Source organism: Callithrix jacchus, chromosome 4 (genome assembly GCF_049354715.1).
Source record: "Callithrix jacchus isolate 240 chromosome 4, calJac240_pri, whole genome shotgun sequence".
NCBI classification, from domain to species: Eukaryota; Metazoa; Chordata; class Mammalia; order Primates; family Cebidae; genus Callithrix; species Callithrix jacchus.
The window spans coordinates 151,236,567-151,261,384 of NC_133505.1; the positions used below are offsets into that span (position 1 = coordinate 151,236,567).

General features: G+C 39.0%; 1 protein-coding gene across 9 annotated transcripts in view; it reads left to right on the plus strand.

Annotated features, from left to right (window-relative positions):
* The window catches only part of UTRN (utrophin), a 578,097-nt gene that overhangs the window by 189,949 nt on the left and 363,330 nt on the right, over positions 1–24,818 (plus strand). For all 9 annotated transcript variants that reach the window (XM_008995200.5, XM_078370245.1, XM_035296914.3 and 6 more), the window contains 10 exons: positions 3,796–3,909; positions 4,530–4,685; positions 10,118–10,288; positions 12,838–13,017; positions 15,689–15,823; positions 17,855–18,004; positions 19,132–19,293; positions 20,083–20,211; positions 20,921–21,094; positions 23,312–23,467. In XM_008995200.5, the coding sequence (XP_008993448.4) occupies positions 3,796–3,909; positions 4,530–4,685; positions 10,118–10,288; positions 12,838–13,017; positions 15,689–15,823; positions 17,855–18,004; positions 19,132–19,293; positions 20,083–20,211; positions 20,921–21,094; positions 23,312–23,467 (1,527 nt within the window). The remainder of the gene's footprint in view (positions 1–3,795; positions 3,910–4,529; positions 4,686–10,117; positions 10,289–12,837; positions 13,018–15,688; positions 15,824–17,854; positions 18,005–19,131; positions 19,294–20,082; positions 20,212–20,920; positions 21,095–23,311; positions 23,468–24,818) is intronic.

The window sequence follows — 24,818 nt, forward strand, 5'->3', positions numbered from 1 at the left end:
GGTACCCCTTCCCATGCGGTGTGCCACGAGGTAGAAGTGCCGAGTGAATCTGCAGCTGCTAGGAACTTCAAAAGGGTGGGCCTTTCCTTTTGTCCTTATTCCTTCCAATGAGCTGTGTTTGGCCAGATCTAGCCAGGTTTATAAGCAATAGCTGTTTGAACAGTTACTTTGAAACAGTTACTGGATAGAACAAGCATTAATGTTGGCAGCAATTAAAAAACTGAAACCGATGCTTACGCAGACACATACATACTCATCCTGGCTGTTCATTCCAATGGTGCCTCTGATGGGACATAAACACCAGAACTTGGATGTGGTAACTCTTTTATGGTCTTAATCTTGGCAATAATAAAGCAGTAATAATAAAATATTATTAATCTTGGTAATAAAATTATTATTCTTGGTCTTAATCTTGGTAATAAGACAGCTACTACTATTTAGTGCGTTGTTCTACGTGGCAGTCTCTGTTTTTCAGAACAATCAGACAAGATTGTTGTTTTGATTCCAGTTTTACAGATGAGTTACTAAGGCTCAAAGAAAAATTAGTTTCTCAAGGCCCCATCGCTAGGCAGGTGCTGAGCTTGGTAGCCAGACCTTAGCATTTCTTTATAGAGGCACACTGTCCCTTTTAGAACACACTGCGGTCAGAATGACACGCCGGATTTTTAGTAGTAAAAATATTACAGTGTGGCTTTACAGATTCCCTTCTATTCCCTTTTTCATTGTTGGGATGGTCCATCGGCCTGCATGACTTGTCTGCCTGTTGCTTTCGTCTTTCTTTATTCTCATGTCAAAGTTTAAGAGGCAGAGAAGAAATAGATACATGTGAATTGCGTGTGCCCTCATGGATCTGTGTGTGTCTGAGAGAGGGTGGGAAGGAGGGAGGAAGGAAGGCAGTCAAGGCCATAAAACTTCCTCTCATCTGCCAGTGACTGGAGTAGTTAAAGGCGGCTTCTCAAGTCAAACCCAGCTGTGATTAAAACCTCCTTGAAATAGAATGCTTTCATATACATTTTGAAAATTTTGCCTGAGGAGACTATTAGTTTTCCTTATTCAAATTAGAATTAATGAATTTCCCAGTTATATAACAATAGTGTATTCTTTAAAAGTGCAGAATTGCCGGGTGTGGTGGCTCACGCCTGCAATCCCAGCACTTTGGGAGGCCCAGGTGGACAGATTACCTGAGGTCGGGAGTTTGAGACCAGCTTGACCAACATGGAGAAACCCTGTCTCTACCAAAAATACAAAATTAGCTGGGCATGTTGGTGCATGCCTGGAATCCCAGCTACTTGAGAGGCTGAGGCAGGAGAATCACTTGAACCTGGGAGGTGGAGGTTGCAGTGAGCTGAGATCGCACCATTGCACTCCAGCTTGGACAACAAGAGCAAAACTCCATCTCAAAAAAAAAAAAAGTACAGAATGGAGACTAGCAGTGCAAGAATCTGTGGTGACAAGTTAATTGGAGAATTTTAAAAAGTCATATTTTATGAACTCTTTTGAATGTATTCACACTTTCTCTATATTTGCACTTCTGTCTTTTTTGGATGCCCCTCTCTACCCATCCTGAGTGTGTCTTCCCAGAAGCCTTCTCTATGCTAAGATCTTCGAATGCTGGAGCAAACACTGAAGAAGTGACCTGTAACCAATTGAAAACATATGAGAGGAGCATGGGCCTGTGGATATAGTGTCAGACAGGCTGGAGAAGAGAGGGAGAAGCAGCTTGGGGAAAGCATGCAATGGGGCTGAAATGGCTTTCAAAGCTGTGCCAAAAATAAACGAGATGCAGAAGTGCTTAGGCAGGATGGTGTGATATTAATGAAGGACGCAGATCAATTTACCCAGATAAGCACTTTTTACTTGCCATCTTCATCAGAGAATGGCCTTCAAAACTAGAAAGTATAGAATAGTCATTATTGAGGGTGCTTTAGAGCCTGAACTAAGGGGACCACATGAGGAACCACTCAGAGCTCCTATAGAGACATAAATCTGCAGCACAAGTGGGATTTTTACCCATGATCTCAGGGTCACTCATGTCATAATCTTGTGAGAAAATACTGGAAAAATGGAGATGGAGGAATGTCCTAATTAAGAGGAAACATTAGTTTCAAGAAGCTGAAGGCATAAAGTAAGTTTGATGTCAGTTCCTGGCCAAAGTGTAAGACCCGATAACTGATTAAAGATTTTATATGTGCTTAGGAAAGAATGTGGTGGTCACCAGGAATCAACATGGATTCCACTAATAGGTCTTGTCCAGACTCATTCCCTTTAAGTACTGCTTTCTTTTCTTTTCTTCCCTCCCTCCCTCCCTCTATCCCCTTTCCTTCCTTCCTTCCTTCCTTCCTTCCTTCCTTCCTTCCTTCCTTCCTTCCTTCCTTCCTTCCTTCCTTTTTTGGAGGAGGAAGTCTAGATTATTAGATGCACAGAGTAATAACATCTCACATTTGAAGATGCTCTCTCATTTACTTCAAATACTGCTTACAAACAGACTTTCTTGGCAAGTCTTGATTTCACCAAAGTATTTGAGATAATCTCTGATAACCTTATAAAAACTAGTTAGATCTTTGTGATCGATTCAAACATTATAAGGATCAGAATAGTTGGTTCTGGGTTACATATTTTAAGGATGTTAAACAACTGATGTAGTTTCTAGAGCATGTTGATCAGAGTAGTGAGAGCAATAACTAGATATCATGTCCTATAGACACCATGGAAGGAACTGGGAACATGTAAACAGTCGAAGACTGGAGAAAAACATGGTGGCTGCCCACCTATGGGAAGAAATGACGATGACTTCAGTATTAGAGCTCAAATTGCATCTACTTATTTGGGTTGTTTTTTTTTTTTCCTTTTGAGACCTACTTTCACTCTGTCTCCAGGCTGGAGTGCAGTGGCACAATCTCAGATCACTGCAACCTTCATCTCCCAGATTCAAGCAATTCTCCTGCCTCAGCCTTCCGAGTAGTTAGAACTACAGGCATGCAGCACCACGCCCAGCTAATTTTTGTGTTTTTACTAGCGATGAGGTTTCACCACGTTGGCCAGATGATCTCTATCTCTTGACCTTGTAATCCGCCCACCTTGACCTCCCAAAGTGCTGGGATTACAGGCGTGAGCCACAGCAACCAGCCCTTATTTGCGTTCTTTAAAGCCCAGTTCCAATGTTACCTTCTCTCTAAAGTCTTTTTCTCTTTGCAAAATGTTTGCTTTTGCATTTGCCTTTGAACCCCTATCACCATGCATAGTAACTGGATTATATATACAGTGGGTGCTTAATAAATGTTGGGTGAAAGAATGGAGGTGAGCAGTGATCTGTGCAGGGTTCTCAGATAAAAAGGCGCCCAAACAGCAGAAGTGAGAACCATCTGTTGTATTCCCTCCACCGTGCATTTGTTTATTTCTGCTCTGAGTCACTAACTTTGGAGAAAAATTGTTCTAAATTATATCAGAGCAAAATACTTTCTAGCTGTTTATACCTAGAAATCCATTTTTCCCTGTAATTTGCATTTTAGATCATGGCTAATGCTTGCATTTAAGCAAAAAGAGCTTGGTTCACTGGAGAGCGTTTGGAAATGTTTAGAATTGTTGCTAACCTGTCATCTTTTGAGGATTTCAGTCAAGAAAGAAAAAAATAATTCTTTTCAAAGTTGGAAGCTTTAACAAAAGAAATAAAATAAATGAAAACAATACTATCAGAGCTTTAAAAAGTTGCCTTTGTTGCAGTGGCAGTGGATCTGGAGATGTGGTAGGCTGAACGTCACAGAGTAATATCCCCCTCTGTTATCATGTTTGATTTAGGCTGATTCAACAATCATTGAGAAGTGGATTGATGGCGTGAAAGACTTCTTAATGAAACAGCAGGCTGCCCAAGGAGATGACACAGATCTACAGAGGCAGTTGGACCAGTGCTCTGTGAGTTCTGTTGATCTGGGGAACTTTTCATAAATAACATTTTCTTTTTTTTTAATGTGATTTGCTGCTATTATTAAAATTGTGAGAATGTGACATAGCATTAAATCTAGATAAAATATCGTTCATCTTACAGCCTTTATGACTTCATAGCTAACAAAAGAATGATGGAGTCTTCATGTTTTTATTTTTGGCCATGGTTACAGATTTCTGAGAGGTTATAGAATAGAGAACAAGAAGAATTTTAGTTCATTAGGAGTCATTGTATATTGCTTTTCTAGTGCCACATGGTGAGGATTTAAGAAAAACATATTTAACAAATGAATTTGCTAGTAATAGTGCATGCAGTTTATATTTGGTAAAATCATCAGGCTTCTCTACATTAATTAAAAGACTATTCCCTACTGAGAGTCAAGTATTTCCAATCTAATTTGGCAGATGGCTGTATCAAGCACCCAGGTGAAATGAATTTATTAAGGCACACTATTTCTTAAGTAGTTAGAAGTACTGACTCTTAAGCAGTCTGCTTCTATAGTATTTCTAGGGAGATAAGCAGATAGACAATGATTATGGCATCCACTTGTATAGTAATGAACTCAACATGGCCTCTTTTATGTGTTCAGGCATTTGTTAATGAAATAGAAACAATTGAATCATCTCTGAAAAGCATGAAGGAAATAGAAACTAATCTTCGAAGTGGTCCAGTTGCTGGAATAAAAACTTGGGTGCAGACAAGGCTAGGTGACTATCAAACCCAACTGGAGAAACTTAGCAAGGAGGTGAGTTTTTTTTAACGTTACTATTTACGGTTATCAAAAGTGTAGACTGTAGCTTCTCTCAACTGACTGAATTTATTATGACCCATCCAGTTTGCAAAACAATGGTCTAGAATAACTCCATCATGGGTTGTGAGTTGGGGCAAAAAAAGGCATCATTTTTTAATTTAAGAGAGGATACTAATTGTCCAGTTTGGCTCAGGGCTTACCCATTCTTTTCTGAAATCCAGTTTGACACACATTTATGATATTTGCTTTACCCCTAAAACACTTGGTTGTGACCATTTATTTTCTTAGCAAATATTTCTTAATTAGTTGCCATGTGCCATCATCATTCTAGGCACTGAAGGTACAGCATTGAACAAGGAAGAAGAAACTCCTCTTTAGGAGCTTACATTCTAGTGAAACAGATGGATAACAGATAATATGGAGGAATGGCAAGGAGTTAGGGCTAGGTGGGTTATTTCAAATAGGGTATTCAGGGAAAGGCTTTCTGAGATGGGGGCATTTGAATAGAGAACTGAGTAACGTAAGACACAAGGCTTGTAAGGTTCAGATAAGAGCATTCAGGCATGAAGAATAGCAAATTTTAAAACTTTATGGTGGGAATGAACTTGGTATGTTTCATAAAGAATGAAATCAGTGTAGCTGGAAAAGAGCAGAGAGGAGTTAGGGAGTTGGAGAATGGTAATATTTGAAGGTGGAGGAAGGCAGAGGATGGATTACCTATGGCTTTGGAGGAAAGGACTGGGATTTTCTTTCAAGTATGATATTACACAGAAATTAATTTGAAGGTTTTGAACAGGAAAGTGACATGTGATATTAGATCTTTTAAGATCACTTTGGCCTTTTGTTTGGTTTTTTTTTTTTTTTTTTTTTTTTTTTTTTTTTTTTTTTAGCAACAGTGCCTTGCTCTGTCACCCAGGTTGGAGTGCAATGGCATGATCGCAGCTCACTGCAGCCTTGAACTCCTGGGCTCAAGCAATCCTCCTGTCTCAGCCTCCAGGATAGCTGGTACTATAGGTGTTTACCACCATCCCTAGCTAATTTTAGAAATATTTTTGGGCCAGATGCAGTGGGGCATGCCTGTAATCCCAGTACTTCAGGAGGCTGAGGTGGGTGGATTGCCTGAGCTCTGGAATTCGAGACCAGCCTCGGCAACATGGTGAAACCTTCTCTCTATAAAAATTACAAAAATTAGCCAGGCATGGTGATATGTGCCTATAGTCCCAGCTACTTAGGAGGCTGAGGTGGGAGGATGGCTTGAGCCAAGATGGTGGAGGTTGCAGTGAGCTGAGATCGCACCACTGCATTCCAACCTGGACGAAAGAGCCAGACCTTGTCTTAAAAAAAAAAAAAAACACATTGTAGAATTGGGGTTCTGGCTCAATGCTTTGGGAGGCTGAAGCAAGAGGATGGCTTGAGGTCAGCAGTTCGAGACCAGATGACAGTCTGGTGAGATGCTGCTGACCTTAAGCCATCCTCCTGTCTCAGCCTCACAAAGCATTGAGATCACAGGCATGGGCCACTGCACTTGGCCTCTCTTTGGCTTTCGTGTGAGTAGTTTGCTCTGGGAAGGCAAGAATGAAAACAGAAAGAATTCTCATGAGGTTACTGCAGTCTTGGAAAGAGAGGATGGCCCCATGCACTAGGGAGGCCAGAGACGTAGTGATGGAGGGCATGAGAAATATTAGGTTTGAAAATAAAGAGGAGACCTAGGTAAAGAATTGGATGTGTGATCGGAGAAAAAGTGAATGGTCAAGGCTGGCTCAGGATTTTTGCACAGCTTCCACTTTGTGTGAATTGTGTTGCCATTTACTGCAATAATGAAGGAGAAGCTTTTGTAAATGAAATGACGACTTCCATTCTAAAGGGTTAAATTTGATGCTAGAAGCTAAGGAAGAAAGAACAGTAACTGGAAATGTGGATTCCCAGATGCTAGGTGGAGAGAGCTTTTCACAGTGCCTAATGCTGAGGATTGCAGGGGCCAGTCAAAACTGAAAATCCAGCTTTGAATTTGATGAGAAGGAGGCATTTAATAACTTGAGAAAATAGGGTCAGTGAACTGGTGGGGGAAAAAGTCATAGTGAAGAGTGTCGAGGAGGGTGTGGGAACTGAGGAACTGGGACACCAGGCATAATCAACTTTGAGAAATTCCTCTCTTCAGAGGAGCAGAGAAATGGGTGGGTGCTGGTGATGGGAATCCAAAGAGGTGGTTTTGTCATTTTTAATAATAAGGCATGCCAAATAGAAGGACCTCACCTAGAAAAAAAAATGATGGTGCAGAAAGAGATGGAGATAGGAGAATTTCTCAAGTGAGCTCTGTGATTATGCAAGGATGAGATCCACCGACTAAGTTAAGATGTTGGCTGTGAGATATGGCTTCTTTGTGGTAATGGAAGGGAGGAAATGATATAGGAACAGTAGAACTGGGAGGTATCCTCTCCCGATTGCTTTGATTTTTGTTAGTGGAATAGTAGGGAGGCTTCATATAGCTGAAATGAGTGACAAAGAAGTGGAAATAGAGGATTCAATGTGAAATACAGGCATGCTCATGGAGATAGTGCATATTTCTTAATGAAATGCTTTTGGCTAACATTTGGATCAGAAAAATTTATATTGGTATAACTGAATATTTTGCTTTGTTTTTGTTGTTTTACCCCAACTAACTTATTTTGAACATGTTCAAATGTAAAGAAAAGTTAAAAGAATGATAAAAAGGAACAGCTGTATATCCAGAGACTTGCTAATGTTTTACCACATTTGCTTTCTCTCTCTTTCTGCCCTTCTGTTTACATACACACATCCTTTTCCTTGTACTTTTGAACAGGAAATTGAAAATATTATGCCACTTCACCCCTGAATACTCTAGCATGATTCTCCACGCATGAAGGCATCCTTCCGCAAAACCGCAATACCACGATCACACTTAAGAAACTAATAACGTTACACTTTCATCTCTCTTTTTTTTTTTTTTGAGACGGAGTTTCGCTCTTGTTACCCAGGCTCGAGTGCAATGGCGCGATCTCGGCTCACCGCAACCTCTGCCTCCTGGGTTCAGGCAATTCTCCTGCCTCAGCCTCCTGAGTAGCTGTGATTACAGGCACGCGCCACCATGCCCAGCTAATTTTTTTAATTTTTAGTAGAGACGGGGTTTCACCATGTTGACCAGGATGGTCTTGATCTGTTGACCTCGTGATCCACCCACCTCGGCCTCTGAAAGTGCTGGGATTACAGGCATGAGCCACCGCGCCCGGCCTGACACTCTCATCTCTTATCCTAGCTAAATTCAAATTTTTCTTGATGCACTGTAATGTGATGGCATATGCCTTAAGAAACTGGGGTTTTTGAGAAAATAAATAGAGAAAGTGGTTTGGAAGTGGCAATGAGGATTGAGGAAGGTAATAAATAGAAGTTCATATCTTCATTTATCCATCCATCCATCCATCTATCCATCCATCCATCCATCCATCCATGCATCCATCCATCCATCTACATACATATGACTATAAAGAGTTCATTGCGAATTACTGATTCAAAACATGGGAATAAATATATGGGAAATTTAAAATGTCCTCAGCAAGGAGATAACCACATGTGTGAATAATTATTTAGAACATGTCTAGACAATTGCGTTACATTGACTAGCAAAAATGTTGAAGTAGTTTTGGGCAAACATAATTTTGCCAAATTTTCATTTTGCTAAAAAATGACAGACATATAAAACAAATCAACAAAGATAGTCTATCTTTCTTCTATTACATTCATGATATCCTGAAAAAAAAAAGGAACATTTTAATGTCAAAAAATAGAAAGTATATATTCTCAGGATAATTAAAGATAATTTTGAGGGTTTTTTGTTGTTGTTGGTAAGCGTATGATAGTGTCTTTATTTTCTTCCTTTCTTGTTGGATCTATGAAAATCATATAGCTGACTAGTGTTCAAAAAGTACATGTACAGAGAATTTTCTGGAAGTGGAGCCCTGGAATCCCCCTCTCTGTTTCTCTTTGTGTGTGTGTGTGCCGTGCCTCTATTTTAGTGAAAAGCTCACCCTGATGATCAGTTGAGCCTGGGTGTGGGATTGTGAGTGTTGCTGGTACCAGCTCCTTGGTTATCCTGTGGGGACAGTAGAAGGAAAGCTCTGGTTTGGTTCTGTCTGTTTTTATCCCTGAGATCCTATCTGGAGGGAGGGACTGGGAAAGCCTCCATCTCTTGCTTAACTTGAACTTCTGTGAGAACCATCCAGTTCCTGTGCTGGCCTTTGGTTATTGTCAGCCTAGCAGCCAAGCAAGCCCTGGCAGGGTGGTCAGTACTGTGGCATTTAATTCGAGCATCAGGCTGAACCTGCCAACGAGGGGTTGGACAGCGACTGCAGGACAGTCTTCTCTCACAGAAGTCACTTTGTAGTTATGGGGAGGAGCGCTCTGAAAATATTTCCAGACTTCTCTGAAATTTTTAAGTTACTGAATCGAAATCAGACAACGATTTTTTACTGTAACTTTTTTTGTGTCTGCGTGGCATATACAAATATAGTAGATCTCAAAACCAAAATTGTGTAGAGCAGTGTCTTATGACATCTTTAATAGCACACTCTTCCTCCCTGTTCTTTAAAAGTGAAATGTTAATGGGAAATTCAGCTGAAAAGAAGAAAATGAACATTTTGGTTGCTTCTAGGTTATTATTATTATTTTTTGAGATGGAGTCTCACTCTGTTTCCCAGCAGTAGTGCGATGTTGACTCACTGCAGCCTCTGCCTCCCACATTCAGGCAATTCTCCTGTCCCCGCCTCCCAAATAACTGGGACTACAGGCAGTAGTAATCTAAGGAAGTTCAAAACCATCACGTCGTAGAGAAAACTAAAGGGGAAAGTGAAAGACTCTTTTATTTTTATTTTTTTGTCATTATGTGCCACCAGGCCTGGCTAATTTTTGTATTTTTAGTAGAGACAGGGTTTTGCTATGTTGGCCAGGCTGATCTCGAACTCCTGACCTCAGGTGATCTGCCCACCTTGGTCTCCTAAAGTGCTGTGATTACAGGTGTGAGCCACCAAGACTGACCTGCTTCTAGGTTTATTGTTTTTGCTTTTATTCATTATAAACAGTGCTACATTAAATTTACCTCATATATGTGCTTTTACTGTTACAGATTAGATTCCTACATCTGGGATTACAGTGATACATTTTCAAAATTGTAATAGATACTTTGAGATAAGAGTATTAACCAAAATATGGTATAGAATCCCAGTTATAAGATTATTTTCATTATTGCTTATATTCTACAGCATTAGTATGAAATGTATGAGTTGTTACTTGAATTTTAAAACATGCAATTCATCTTGGAAAGTTATCGCTGTGCCTTTAAATATTAAGAGCTTAAACTTGACATTGAACACATTAACATTTGTCTATTTGGGGGAATGGCTTTTCCTTTGTAGATCTCTACTCAAAAAAGCAGGTTGTCTGAAAGTCAAGAAAAAGCTGTGAACCTGAAGAAGGACTTGGCAGAGATGCAGGAGTGGATGACCCAGGCCGAGGAAGAATACCTGGAGCGGGATTTTGAGTACAAGTCACCAGAAGAGCTTGAGAGTGCTGTGGAAGAGATGAAGGTGAGGTGGGACAACCAGTGCCAGCAGGCTTCATGCCTCCCCTCCTCCCCTTAAAACCCGTCAGTCATCTCTCTAGCTGTCAAGCACTCTATGCACATAGCATCTTTCACAGTTTTTTGAATCAAAAGAACTGAAAAGGGTGGCTGCTATGATTTTAGCAGGGGAAGGAAGCCAGCAGCCCACGTGTTTGGCGTGGCCTACGAGTTGAGTCCATGAGGGCCGGTGAGACAAGCTCTTAAGTTAGACCTTTGGGAGGCTACAGAGAATGACTTAAAAATCTCTAGTAGTGGGTGTGAAGAAGAATGATCACTTTTTAAATTGAGGTAAATACACATAACATTGACCATTTTAATGTTTTTTTTTTTTTTTTTTTTTTTTGAGAGGGAGTTTGGCTCTTGTTGCCCAGGCTGGAGTACGATGATGTATTATTGGCTCACTGCAGCCTCTGCCTCCTGGGTTCAAGCAATTCTCCAGCCTCGGCCTCCTAAGTCATTGGTATTACAGGCTCCTGCCACCATGCCTGGCTAATTTGTGTTTTTTAGTAGAGACGGGTGTTGCTATGTTGGCCAGGCTGGTCTCGAATTCCCGACCTCAGGTGATCCGCCCACCTTGGCCTCCCAAAGTGCCGGGATTACAGGTGTGAGCCACCACCCCTGGTGGCCATTTTAATTCTTAAGTGCACAACCCAGTGGCAATAATTGCATTCATCACTATCTATTTCCAAAAATTATTATGAAGAATTGTTTTTTGTAAAGGGAACAAAAGAGACCTCCCAAGTTGTCTGGCGTTTATTCTTATTTTCTTGGGTACTAATCTTCCAGTTAATACATACGGTACATGTGAACTCTAGCGTTTCATTAGGGCAGGTGGGAGTAGCAGTAGGAATGCATCAGGGGAGTTCATATTAGTTGGATTCATTGGGAACATTTCCTGTAAACTTGTACTCCTGTGTCGATAGTCTTATACGCTCTCTTTTTATATATAATAGAAGAACTGGGCATCGTTCCCAAATTTCTAACACAGCTTCAACTGTCCTTGAGTGTTCAAGCCAAAGGAGCTCATGTTTTCAAAGCTTTCTTTTTCCTATAAGCTTAAGCAGCACCGTGAATGTTTCACCTCAAAGTTAACTTGCCTAGAAGTGTAACTAAAGCAAAAATCTCTGTGCAGAGTTTTTCAAAAAGGGGATTAGATGACATTCATGCATTATTATACATGAATCAAAGTACATGTGACAGGAGGCTTGTATGGAAGTTGTACTTTCACTGAAACATCTTTTTGTAGTGTAGCTCTTTTTGAAAGATTAACAAATACTCAGTCCATAAAGTATTTTTAAATAGGCTTCCATGTTAAGAATTGTGTCATTTAGTATCTTTCTTAACACTATTGGCATTGTAGTTCTCTGCATTTTCAAAGTTGCCATAGATGAGATTTGAGAAAAATGATATTTAACTATTTGGGCAACATTTTACTTATTTTTATTCTTTCAAACAGCCATTAGGACTTACAAAACTGCTCCGCTTAATTACTTCCTTAGATTATAATCTAATAAAGTTCAAAACCATTAAGTAGTAGAGAAAACTAAAGGGAAAAGTGAAAAAACATTTAAAAAAATTTTTTGCCATTTAATATTTTTGCACCAACGTAATGGGTTGATTTTCCTGAATGTGAGATTGTTTCTTTTGAGCACTGAGAAAGAGCTATTTCCGAATTAGATCATCTCAGTCTAACTTAGTCATTAAAATTCCATTAATTAACAGAAGGGTACATGTACCTATGTTCTAGCATTCTGGAATTTTAAAAATAGTTTAAATTATTTAGAGAACTTTTAAAAAAATACATCTACCATAGTGTTCCTCAATTTTTGTGAAAATTTGTTTATCACAGTATAATAAGCTTAGACCTCCAGTGATCAGTTGAAATTCACTCAGTTAAATTCTGATCTTGAACCCAGACTTTGAAAATGCTTCATGTCAGTAAACATAATTTGGGTAACGTATATTAACACTGCTGTTAGGAAATGTAAACATTTGTGGGGGTTGAGTACATTGGATGCATGAGTGAAATTTTACAGTTAGCGTTCTTATTTTAAAAACACTCACTGGACTGGGTACAGTGGCTCACGCCTGTAATCCCAGCACTTTGGGAGGCCTAGGTGGGTGGATCACCTGAGGTCAGGAATTTGAGACCAGCCTGGCCAACATGGTGAAACCCCATCTCTACTAAAAATGCAAAAGTAGATGGGCATGGTGGCACATGCCTGAAATCCCAGCTACTCGGGAGGCTGAGGCAGGAGAATTGCTTGAACCAGGAGGCAGAGGTTGCAGTGGGTGAGACTCCATCACAAACAAACAAACAAACAAACAAACAAACAAACAAACAAACCCCACCAAACAAACCCACAAAGAAGCGCTCACTGTTACCTAAATAACATTTCTGTTCGGCAGTTAGAATCATCCAGATATTTTAACTTTGGTCTAATTCTTGAAGAAAAAAATTGGTTACTGAGAAAGGAGACATTGTTCAAGTTCATCCATCCTTTCTTGGAACAGAGGGCAAAAGAGGATGTGTTGCAGAAAGAGGTGAGAGTGAAGATTCTCAAGGACAACATCAAGTTATTAGCTGCCAAGGTGCCCTCTGGTGGCCAGGAGTTGACGTCTGAGCTGAATGTCGTGCTGGAGAATTACCAACTTCTTTGTAATAGAATTCGAGGAAAGTGTCACACTCTAGAGGTATGTTACTTTTTTTCTTTCTGTGATGTATTTCTGAGATCCAAACTCCGTAATGTTCTGGCCATTTTCAAATCTTGGAGAAAACTTTTTTATTTCAAATTCTGGATCATAAAGGAAAAATAGATCTGGGGGAATAGGTTGATAAAAATGAAAGAGGGGTTGAAAACAGGAGAACAAAATCTGTCCCTAATTATCAAAAGGGTCTTGGGCAAGTCATTTTGTATCTTCAGACTTGACTTTTTTTTGCATGTGCAATCAAGGTTTTCATGTAACAGATGATCTGTGGGGCCGGTTCCAGTCCAAAAATTGCAGAGCACATTGCAAACATCTCTTTCGTTTTGCCTGGTTGAGTATACAGGGAGGAATTATTTTCTTTTGAGTGCTGTCTAAAGTACAGGAGTCATCTGAAGGAAAAATAGAACTTATATATGCTACTATTTTACTGGGCCTTAGATGAAATACCTTTTTCCCCCTCCCTGGCCATTATATGTAAAATGTAGATGATTCTGTGAAATTTTTAAAAACTAAGATCAAGTTTTTGCTTGTTTGTTTTTATAGTAGTATGACTTTTGTTATTGCTTGTTGGAAGATTTAAGAGGCCTTTCAATTTACAATTTAATTTACATTCAATTCTACATAAAACAAATTATTGTATTGTGGTAAATCCTGTAATGGTAAAAAATGGCAACTGTAATATTTAACCTAAATACTGATCATTCATTCATTTATGAACGAATTCATTCAGTGCTTGTTCTAAACTAATTTTGTGCTAAGATAAGTATGTATCATTGAGGCTAGTTAGTAAGAAAGATACTTGATTCTGGGTCAGCCTGCTTCTTGGGAGTGGTCTTCTTTAAGTCGTCTTCTCTTTCCCATAAGAAAAGAGGTCATGCTTGCATCTGAGCAGATTTTCTTTTTCTTGTAGAAATGGGGGACTAGAAATTATTTTTTCTTTTATTTTAACTCAGGGATTGGCAAATTATGGCTGAGGGATTTTTTTTTCATTTTGTTTTGTTTTAAGACAGGGTTTTGCTCTGTCACCTGTGCTGGGGTGCAGTGGTGTGATCACAGCTCACTGAAACCTCAGACTCCTGGGCTCAAGTGACTCTCCTGCCCCTGCTTCCTGAGTTAGCTATGACTACAGGCTTGCAATGCCACACCAGATAATTATTTTTATTTATTTTTTTGTGTCGAGATAGGGGTCTCACTATGTTGCCCAGGCTGGTCTTGAACTCTTGGGCTCAAGCCATCTTTCTGCCTTGGCTTACCAAAGTGCTGGGATTATAGGCATGAGCCACTGCACCTGGACTGGCTGAGGGGTTTAAATCTAAGTTGTAGTTTGTTTTTGGATACCTGGTTAATTAAGAATGGTTTATATATTTCTCAAGGGTTGTACAACACACACCCCACCTCCAAGAAGAATCTGTGATGGGAACCAAGTGTATCCCCCAAAACCTAAAATATTTACTATCTAGCCCTTTGTAGAAAAACGTACTGCTTCCTGATCTGGTAAGCATACTTCATATGGAGTGTGGACCAGCAGAAGCCTTCACTCATTCAGTACATCCAAAAGCGAACGAGCCCCGGAGGCATCCAGTGAAGTTCTTTCTCCTAAACTTGCCACTCAAATAACTTCCTCTTGTAATAAGGGATTATGAATTTATAAATGTATCTATTCCCTACACAACCCCCGGGTACCTGCTCTGGAAACCTTAGAGGGGAATGAGTGATCAAAACCAACATAGCAAGAATAGTGTAACTCCAGTTTTGATAAAATGTGGCTCTCTTCTTATATAGACAGGTCTTCATGAATTTAGAAAAATATTGGGAAGGCTACCCTGCAAACTTTTACATCAGTTAGCTCTGAGTGGGAACTGGGTGGGGCCCAGGGGATTTCAATTTTCTATGAAATTATTTTTTTAAAAATTTTACTATCTGGAGCAATTTTTTCCTTCTGTTCAAAAAACAAAATTTTTTGTTTTTCAATGGAGTTTCACTCTTGTTGCCCAGGCTGGAGGGCAGTGGCGTGGTCTAGACTCACTGCAACCTTCATCTCCTGGGTTCAACTGATTCTCCTTCCTCAGCCTCCTAAGTAGCTGGGATTACAGCCGCCTGCCACCACCCTGGCTAATTTTTGTATTTTTAGTAGAGATGGGATTTCACCATGTTGACCAGACTGGTCTCAAACTCCTGACCTCAGGTGATCTGCCCGCTTCAGCCTCCCAAAATGCTGGGACTACAGTTGTAGAGCCACTGCACCTGGCCTCCAAAAAAACAAACTAAATAATGTTTCTCTCCTGTTTTTCCTACTAATTATATAGTTGTATTTTTGACATTTAAATGAGATCATGGAATTTATTTTAAGGTAAAGGATGAGGCTACTAATTATATAGTTGTATTTTTGACATTTAAATGAGATCGTGGAATTTATCTTAAGGTGAAGGGTGAGGCAGCCTCTTGCCCACTCCTCTTTGCTCCCCACCTCTCCCCAATTGGTCTGACATGATTTTTTGGATTATTTTATTTTATTTTTTTATTTGAAGTTTCAACTCCAACAGTTTCTGAATTCCTACATCCAAATGACATTATTGGTGATTAAAGAGAATGCGTAGCACTAGAGATATCATGTGTGAAATGGCTTTTCATCTGATTTAAACTTTTCACGCTTTAGGAGGTCTGGTCTTGTTGGATTGAGCTGCTTCACTATCTGGATCTTGAAACCACCTGGTTAAACACTTTGGAAGAGCGGATGAAGAACACAGAGGTCCTGCCTGAGAAGATGGACGCTGTCAACGAAGCCCTAGAGGTTGGAGCCTTTGCTCTCCATGGCTTTTCTCTGTTGTGATGCGGCCACATTTGTATTAAAATGGGGAACGTGATGTTTATGCGGGCAAATGCATTTGCTTCTTCAGTCATATTCAGTGTCACTTGCATTTTTCTTCCAGAGCCTGAAGTGTTTATGCCTTCATGTGTATTTAAATTACTGGTGACCCACTACGTCAGCCTCATGATGCGGTTAGGTGTTTGACAGTTGGCACATTTTCCACATGTTGAAGCACTCTAGTGGTTTTCCAGTTTATATTGCTAGGCCCTGGACAGAGCTCTGCCAAGGTTACTAGAGTAGCTCTTCTCTTGTTTCGTCAACAGGTTGTTTTTACTCACGAAGCACAGCCATGACTGTTTACAGGGGCTTCCTATTACCTTCAGATGTTAGAAGTTGAAAGACATTGGTTGAGTCATGGGGTCTTGTCATAGGAGCTTGTCATCAAGCCTGGACTTTCAACTCCTTGAGGCCGAGAATGTACCTGATACTTTGTTATTCCTCAGTTCCCAGCACAGTGTGTAGCACATGTTAACTTAATAAGCGTTTCTTAAATGAAATACAATGCAAAGAGGGTAGGTTTGCTTAACACACACACAGAAGGGAAGAGGGTAGATATGCTGTACCATGTGGGAAATGAGTGGACAACTGGATTGAAGGTCAGAAAGGAGTGAAATGTGGCACTGACGTCCTAGGAGCTGGATGCTGTGCTAGAGAAAAGATGCCACTTCTCAAATATAGCAGAGTGAGAGACAGAGTGAATGAAAACTGTGAAAAGCTTAATTTTTTTCCTAATATGACAGTGAATACATGTACATTCTAGAAATATGGAAAATAAAGTATAAAGCAAACTCTTAAGAGAAACATTTTTAAACAGTTTGTAGATTTCTTCCTAATTATTATCTTTTATGTATGAGTGCTAGAAAGTGATACACTGTATCAAAGGCTTTGAGGTCTTTTCTTTACTTCTTTATTTATTTATTTTTTATTTGAGATGGAATCTCGCTATGTTGCCCAGGCTAAAGTGCAGTGGCATGATCTCGGCTCACTGGAACCTCGCCTCCTGAGTTTAAGCAATTCTCATGCGTCAGCCTCCTGAGTAGCTGAGATCACAGGCGTGTGCCACCACCCTAGCTAATTTTGTATTTTTAGTAGAGATGGGTTTTTTTTTTTTTAACCCGGTCGGCCAGGCTGGTCTAGAACTCCTGACGTCAGGTGATCCACCTGCCTTGGCTTCCCAAAGTGCTAGGATTGTAGGTGTGAGCCATTGTGCTTGGCCAGCCTTCACGGTCTTAAAGGCTTTAGAGCCATGTTGGAATCTCAGCTCTTCTTTTGACTTTGTGTATGTTGCCAACTTATTTAACATTTCTGAGCTTCAGTTTTCCCATCTGTAAACTGGGAATGTGATTTAGCTGATGTGGTTAATTAGATTTATGTATATAAAAAGTGTATATATAAAATAGTGCCTCTTATTTGGCATATATTGTAGGAAAATGAATACTTATTTTCAGTAATATAATTAATAAAAGTTGAGATAATTTTGCTTGTATAGCATTGTTCTCTGCCTTTAAACTGTGTCATATCATGAGCATTTCCCCATATAATTAATAGTTATTTTCATGTTTTGTTATTCATTCATTTATGTATTGTTCAGAGACATAGTTTCACCCTGTTGCCCAGGCTGGAGTGCAGTGGTATGATCAGAGCTCACTGCAGCCTTGAACTTCTGGGCTCAAATGATATTCCTGCCTTACCCTCCCATAATTAAAAATAATTGAAATTATTTTTGTGGAATTATATCATCATATATCACTTGTGCAAATCTCTCAATTTTATGCATTTTTTAATACCATGATGAATATTTTTGTGAATTAGTAATTTACTTAATTTTTGGTCCTATTCCTTAGGTAGATTTTTAGAAAATGGAATTAGTTGTTTAAGAATTAGACATTTTGGGGATCCTTGATACCTTTGGCCTTAGTAAATGCACTATTTTTTTCCCCATTTTTGGTCCAGTCTCTGGAATCTGTTCTGCGCCACCCGGCAGATAATCGCACCCAGATTCGAGAGCTTGGCCAGACTCTGATTGATGGAGGGATCCTGGATGATATAATCAGTGAGAAACTGGAGGCTTTCAATAGCCGATACGAAGAGCTGAGTCACCTGGTAAGAGTCGGGACATGCATGCGTGTTGATTAGGTACTGATGAAGTGGAGCTGGCCCTGAGCTCCATATCATAGAGCTTTAATGTTGGAAAAATCTTTAATGTTGGTTAAAGTTGGTAACCAATGCCAACAGGGGCATTGAGAGTACTGAAGTACTCAGGAGCGGAGAATAGATCTAACACTTTAAGAAAGGCAGAGCTTGATGATTAAAAAAATTATTTTTGATATTACTTCTACATATTCTTATTACACTTTGAGAAAGAACACTTCTTTTACAGGAAGATTGGGTATGAATATTAGGTGCTTCCAAACACATATTAAATAATAACTGTTGGTGTTTAGTCAATGAATAACATCAAGCTTAACCCCAAAGTACAGTACATAGTAGTTTGATATGTACGTACACCTGTAGAATTTGTTTTACACTTTAGAAAAATAGACTCTGATGTTTGCTGTATTTACAGACATTTTTCTTATTTATTTATTTATTTTTTGAGACGGAGTTTCGCTCTTGTTACCCGGGCTGGAGTGCAATGGCGCGATCTCAGCTCACCGCAACCTCTGCCTCCTGGGTTCAGGCAATTCTCCTGCCTCAGCCTCCTGAGTAGCTGGGATTACAGGCACGCGCCACCATGCCCAGCTAATTTTTGTATTTTGAGTAGAGACGGGGTTTCAATATGTTGACCAGGATAGTCTCAATCTCTTGACCTCATGATCCACCCGCCTCGGCCTCCCAAAGTGCTGGGATTACAGGCATGAGCCACCGCGCCCGGCCTTTTCTTATGTTTTATATTCTTATTGGTAGACATTGATGACTCCTAAAAATTCCTTAAAATTATAATAAATAACAAATTTTTGTCTTCTGTTTAATGCATCTTATGTGAAACTTTACATTTTTGTATTTCGTCATTATATATAGAAAGAAGTAATAATTAGTAATTCAGCTGAATGGTACATAAGATCCCAGTAGGACATTTTCACTGTTGTCATTAGTAATTATTATTTATTTATAGGAAGGGTAAAGTCTTGAACAAAAGCTTTTATAGTCTTTTCTTAGTGGCCAGAACATATATATTCAGCTATTTATATTTGCACTGAGCAACTAATGATTCAATTTCTCCTCTGCAGGCAGAGAGCAAGCAGATTTCTTTGGAAAAGCAACTCCAGGTCCTGCGGGAAACTGACCACATGCTTCAAGTCTTACAAGAGAGCTTGGGGGAGCTGGACAAACAGCTCACCACGTACCTAACTGACAGGATAGATGCTTTCCAAGTTCCACAGGAAGCTCAGGTATTGCTATGAATTTGAAGGCTTTCAAGATGTAAACAGAGCATATGCAATTGCCTCTCCAACTATAATAAAATCCCTCTTGCCATCCAAAACCGAGAGTCAGTGGGAAAGATTGACCTTACTTATGGGGCAGCATTTAGGTTTTGAAGTTCTCTCGCTTTCTATGTGAGACTCTCTCAAAAGTTCTATATATTTTATTTTGTTATTTATTTGAGATGGAGTCTCACTCCATCACCCAGGCGCAGTGGTGCGATCTCAGCTCATTGCAACCTCTGCTTCTGGGTTCAAGTGATTCTCCTGCCTTAGCCTCTAGAGTAACTGGGACTATAAGCATGTGCCACCAAGCCTGGCTAATTTTTTGTATTTTTAGTAGAGACAGGGTTTCACCATGTTGGCCAGGCTAGTCCCAAACTCCTGACCTCAGGTGATCTGCCTTGCTCTGCCTCCCAAAGTGCTGTGATTGCAGTTGTGAGCCATTGTGCCGTTGAAAAGTCCTGTATATTTTGAATAGTAGTTTTCTTCGCTACGAAGTTGGGACAATTCCTTCCTTATAAATAAGTTGTGAACATTAGAAATGACAAGTGTAAGGACCTTAGCATGTGCATCACACACAATAGTCATATTATGCAGTGCTGTATTATCATACAAAACTTATTAAAGCTTCTATGGAGGTCAACATTATGTAAAATACAACATTATGTACTACACAACAATATAGAACTTTTGTATTGCTTCTTTTTATACTTAAGAAAAAAAGGACATTGTTTCCCCTTTCCAATCTCTTTGTAGAAAATTCAAGCAGAGATCTCAGCCCGTGAGCTAACCCTAGAGGAGCTGAGAAGAAATATGCGTTCTCAGCCCCCGACCTCCCCAGAGAGCAGGTCTGCCAGAGGAGGAAGTCAGATGGACGTGCTACAGGTAAGGAGGGCGAGGAGCTTCCATTTACTTTTCAGCACGTTGGGAATTTTTTTAAAAGAGAAAGAATTGGTTACTCGGGCACCCTTGGTGCCCTTATGATGTAAATTGTGGAATGGGAGTGATGTCTTGAAGGTGCATTGCATCCTAGGGCAGCAGAAACAAATTGTTGCAAGGGGGGGAAATGTTAAATCTGATTTTTATAGTTGAGTTGAGAAATAAGAGAGTGAGCCGTATTTCGAGGTTACCTTTATATAGTCTTTTTCTTTAATGCAGAGCCTCTGTCAGCATCTTGTGGCTGATGCTGTGGGCAGGCTGAGCATGAATTGGATGCAACATCATTTAGTTCTTTCATGGTTGATGTGACATTGACTTTCACTCTGAACTTCCGATGAAGGGCATTTTGAGCAGAACTGTCCTTTAGAACATGAAGTTTTATTTCCAGTGAGGCCAGCTTTATCTAAATTTCTTATCCAAATCTACTGACTCCTGAGAGTGAGACAGAGTATTGAGTAACTTTTGACACTGGGTTATGCAGTTCACTTAGGCGATTGGGTAACCTCACCGAGTTCTATTAGGATTTTTATTGTTGTTATATTACTGCTTTTGTGTGTGTGTGTGCTTATGGTACAGATTTTGAGTAGAATGCGTTATGCTCATGATGAGAGAGATAATCATTCTGATAATTGCATATTTTTATTTCTGCAAACAGAGGAAACTCCGAGAAGTATCCACAAAGTTCCAGCTTTTCCAGAAGCCTGCTAACTTTGAGCAGCGCATGCTGGACTGCAAGCGTGTGTTGGATGGTGTGAAAGCAGAACTTCATGTTCTGGATGTGAAGGATGTAGACCCTGACGTCATACAGACCCACCTGGACAAGTGTATGGTGAGGCTGTTGGGTGATTGACACATCCAGTGGCTTTTTCAGCAGCTGTTATGGCTTAGTCTAGTGCTTACATGCCTAGTGTGTCCAATGAGCACTATTCTAGAATGTGCTAAACATAAGGATTGATGATGAAAAACCTGTTAAAAAATAAGAAGTGTGGTCTTTCCCTCCAAGGAAATTAGAAGAGATAAGAGAGATAGCTAAGGAAACTAGAATAGACATGTATATAATATGATGTCAAACAAAAACCAAAATGAAAGAAACACATCTCAATCATAGTGTGAAGTTAGGAAGGCTTCAGCAGAATGTGACTAATAAGCAAAGTTTTCAAGGATAATTTTGAGTTAGCTAAAAGAACCATACTTAGAATGGATATCAGATATATTATAGCATAAAATTCAATTTTCTAGTAAAGTAAAATTTTAAATAGAAATATAAACCTAAGATAGGAAAGAAGAAATTATATATAAGGCCTTATGACTTTTGTAGTCTTGAACTTTGTAATTCAATTGAATAGAAATTTAAAAATAATGTAGCTAAGGGGACACAATCTTATAATTAGTGTTCTGCTTGAGAATCACAGAACTTAAGCTGAGACTCTTTAGGGCAGGAGAAATACAGGGACATTTCTATGTGCCTTTCAAAACAAAGGGTAAATTTCAATATATATGTGCATGTATATAAGTATGTATTTCATTATCGTGACACAATGGTAATCAGGGCAAGTGCTGTCTTTGACTTCATGGAACACAGTTTAGGGGTCTGTTGCGTGATAGTGTCCCATGAGATGTTAAGATGATGATGTATGGTGTCAAGAGAAGCTGTAAAGCTTTTTGGTTTCAAGTAACTAGGATGAAGACATCTCTGAATTTGACCTACAGAATTCCAATTTATTTTTTCTTCTTTTATATTTAAATTTATTTAACTTTAAATTTTTGAAGAATTTTAGATTAAGGAAGTACCTGTGCACATTTGATACGTGGATGTATTGTATGATGCTGAAGTTTGGGTTTCAACAGAACCCATCACCCAAACAAACATAGTACCCACTCAGTAGTTTTTCAGCTCATGCCCCTTTCCTCCTTCCTGGCTTTTGGAGTCCCAATGTCTTTGGTTTCCATCTTTATGTGCATGTGTACCAATTGTTTAACTCCCACTTATAAGTGAGAACATGTAGTATTTGATTTCCTGGGTTAATTTACTTAGGATAATGGCCATGAGCTGCATCGACGCTGCTGCAAAGGACATGATTTCGTTTTTTATAGCTGTGTAGTATTCCGTGGTGTATTTGCACCACAGTTTCTTTATTCATTCCCCCATTGATGGGCACCTAGGTTGATGGCATGTCTTTGCTATTGTGAGTAGTGGTGTGATCAACATGGGAGCGCATGTATCTTTTTGGTAGAAAGATTTATTCTCCTTTACAAATATACCTAGTAATGAGATTTCTGAGTTGAATAATAATTCTATGTTTAGTTCTTTAAGATATTTCCAAACTGCTTTCCTCAGGGGCTGAACTGACTTGCAGTCCCACTAGCAGTGTACGGTGTTGGTGTTTCCTTTTCTCTGCAGGCCTTGTCAGCATCTCTTGTTTATTGACTTTTTAATAATGGCCATTCTGAATGGTGTGAGATGGTATCTTATTGTGGTTTTGATTTGAATCAGAAATATGATTTCTTATAGTCATATACTTCTTGATATATCAATTTTTTAATATTTTTTATCATATAAGTAATATACGCTGATTGTGGTAGGCTTAGGACTTCTGAGAAATAGAAGGGAAAAAAATAAACATTAATAATTTCAAATCCAAGAGACAGCCATAGCTGGTGTTGGCTTTTTTTAAGTCATAACATATAAAATTTTTTTTAAATGTGATTTTAATTGTGATAAACATTCTGGTTTTAGTCCTAATGTTTTCCCATTTTATGTAGGAAAAATGTTTATATCAAGTTCTTTTATAAACATTTAAAACATTTGTCTGAGTTTTTAAAAGAATGAGCATAAGCTCTATTTGATTTCTTGTCATATTTGAAAAAGTGTTTTCAAGCTTGATTTTATTTGATTCAATCCTCAGACCCAATCTGAGACAGATCGTGGCCTTTGATCTCCATAGTTAGGTCTTGGCTGTCAGTCTGTGCAAACTGTGTTCTGAAAGGATGCCAGTTGGCAAATTGTCACCACAGTGTGTGATTTGTCTTTTTGTTTGTTTTAAAGAAACTGTATAAAACTTTGAGTGAAGTCAAACTTGAAGTGGAAACTGTAATTAAAACAGGAAGACATATTGTCCAGAAACAGCAAACAGACAACCCAAAAGGGATGGATGAGCAGCTGACTTCCCTGAAGGTCCTTTACAATGACCTGGGCGCACAGGTGAGGGCAGTCCCACAACTCACCTCTTTCTCTCTCTTTCTCCCTGTTTCTCTTTCCCTCTCATGTGTTTTCAAATTTCACTTTTTGGAAAATGCGTTTTTGAAATTTATGAGATTCATATGTGTTTTCAATTTATTGTAATAATTTTTGTTATATTTATTTAAATGTATGTGCTAATATGACAGTGATTCATGGTTACATAGAAATTTATTTTTTGCTAGGCACAGTGGCTCATGCCAACTCTTTGGGAGGCTGAGGTAGGTAATTATTTGAGCCTAGGGGTTTGAGACCAGCTTGGGCAACATGACAAAACCTTGTCTCTACAAAAAAAAATACAAATTAAAACCATCAAAAACAAACAAATTAAAAAAAAAATTAGCCATGGTGGTGCATACCAGTAGTCCTAGCTACCTGGGAGGCTGAGGTGGGAGGATTGCTTGAACCTGGGAGGCAGAGGTTGCAGTGAGCTGAGATCACGCCATTGCACTCAAGCCTAGGAAACAGAATGAGACACTGTCTCAAAAAATTTATTTTTAATATTTAATTCAGGCTAATATTTATATTTTCAATGGCTACTGATACTCCATAAGTTATTCTAAGGAAACTGCAAGTAACATATGTTCATTGTGGTAGACTTAGTACTTCAAAGAAATACGAGGGAAAAAATAAATGTTAATAATTCCAAATTTCAATGGATAGTAGTGGCCGCTGTTGGCTTTTTTTCTAGTTATAACATATAAGACTTTTTTAAAATGTAATTTTAACTGTGATAAAATTCTGTTGTTAGTCCTAATGTTTTCCCATTTTATGTAGGAAAAATGGGAAAATAATAGTCCCTGTAAAAACTCAAGTTATTGGTGCTTAGATTTCTAAATTGAACAGTCTACTGCGAAATGTTAAAACATCAGGGCTCTAGTAAATAACCAGTGTCAAGAAGTTCACATTAATCTACTAGGATTTGAAATCCTGCCAAGAAATTTCTCTAATTTGGGCATTTTAGTGAATCTGTGCAGGAGTTGTTAAGCATTAATTGTGAGTGACTAAATCTTTGCCCTGAAACCAGGAGAGCAAAGAATGTGTGGAAGTGTATAACCTTACTAGGTAGTATTGAAAAACCATGTTTGATAGTATTTTGAATCCTTCTTCAGTTAGGAAATATTAACTACTTCCTGCTGAATTAATATTGAAGTTTCTATATAAGCCCAGAGAAAAATAGCTGAAATTTTGTTTTCAGTTGAAATCAGAGTGACCAGTCCATCCTTTTCCTAGATGATTTGATCTCACCACTGCAAGCTTAGATGGTTGATGTGATGCATCTCGATATATTGCATGTCTGGAACACATACCTTAG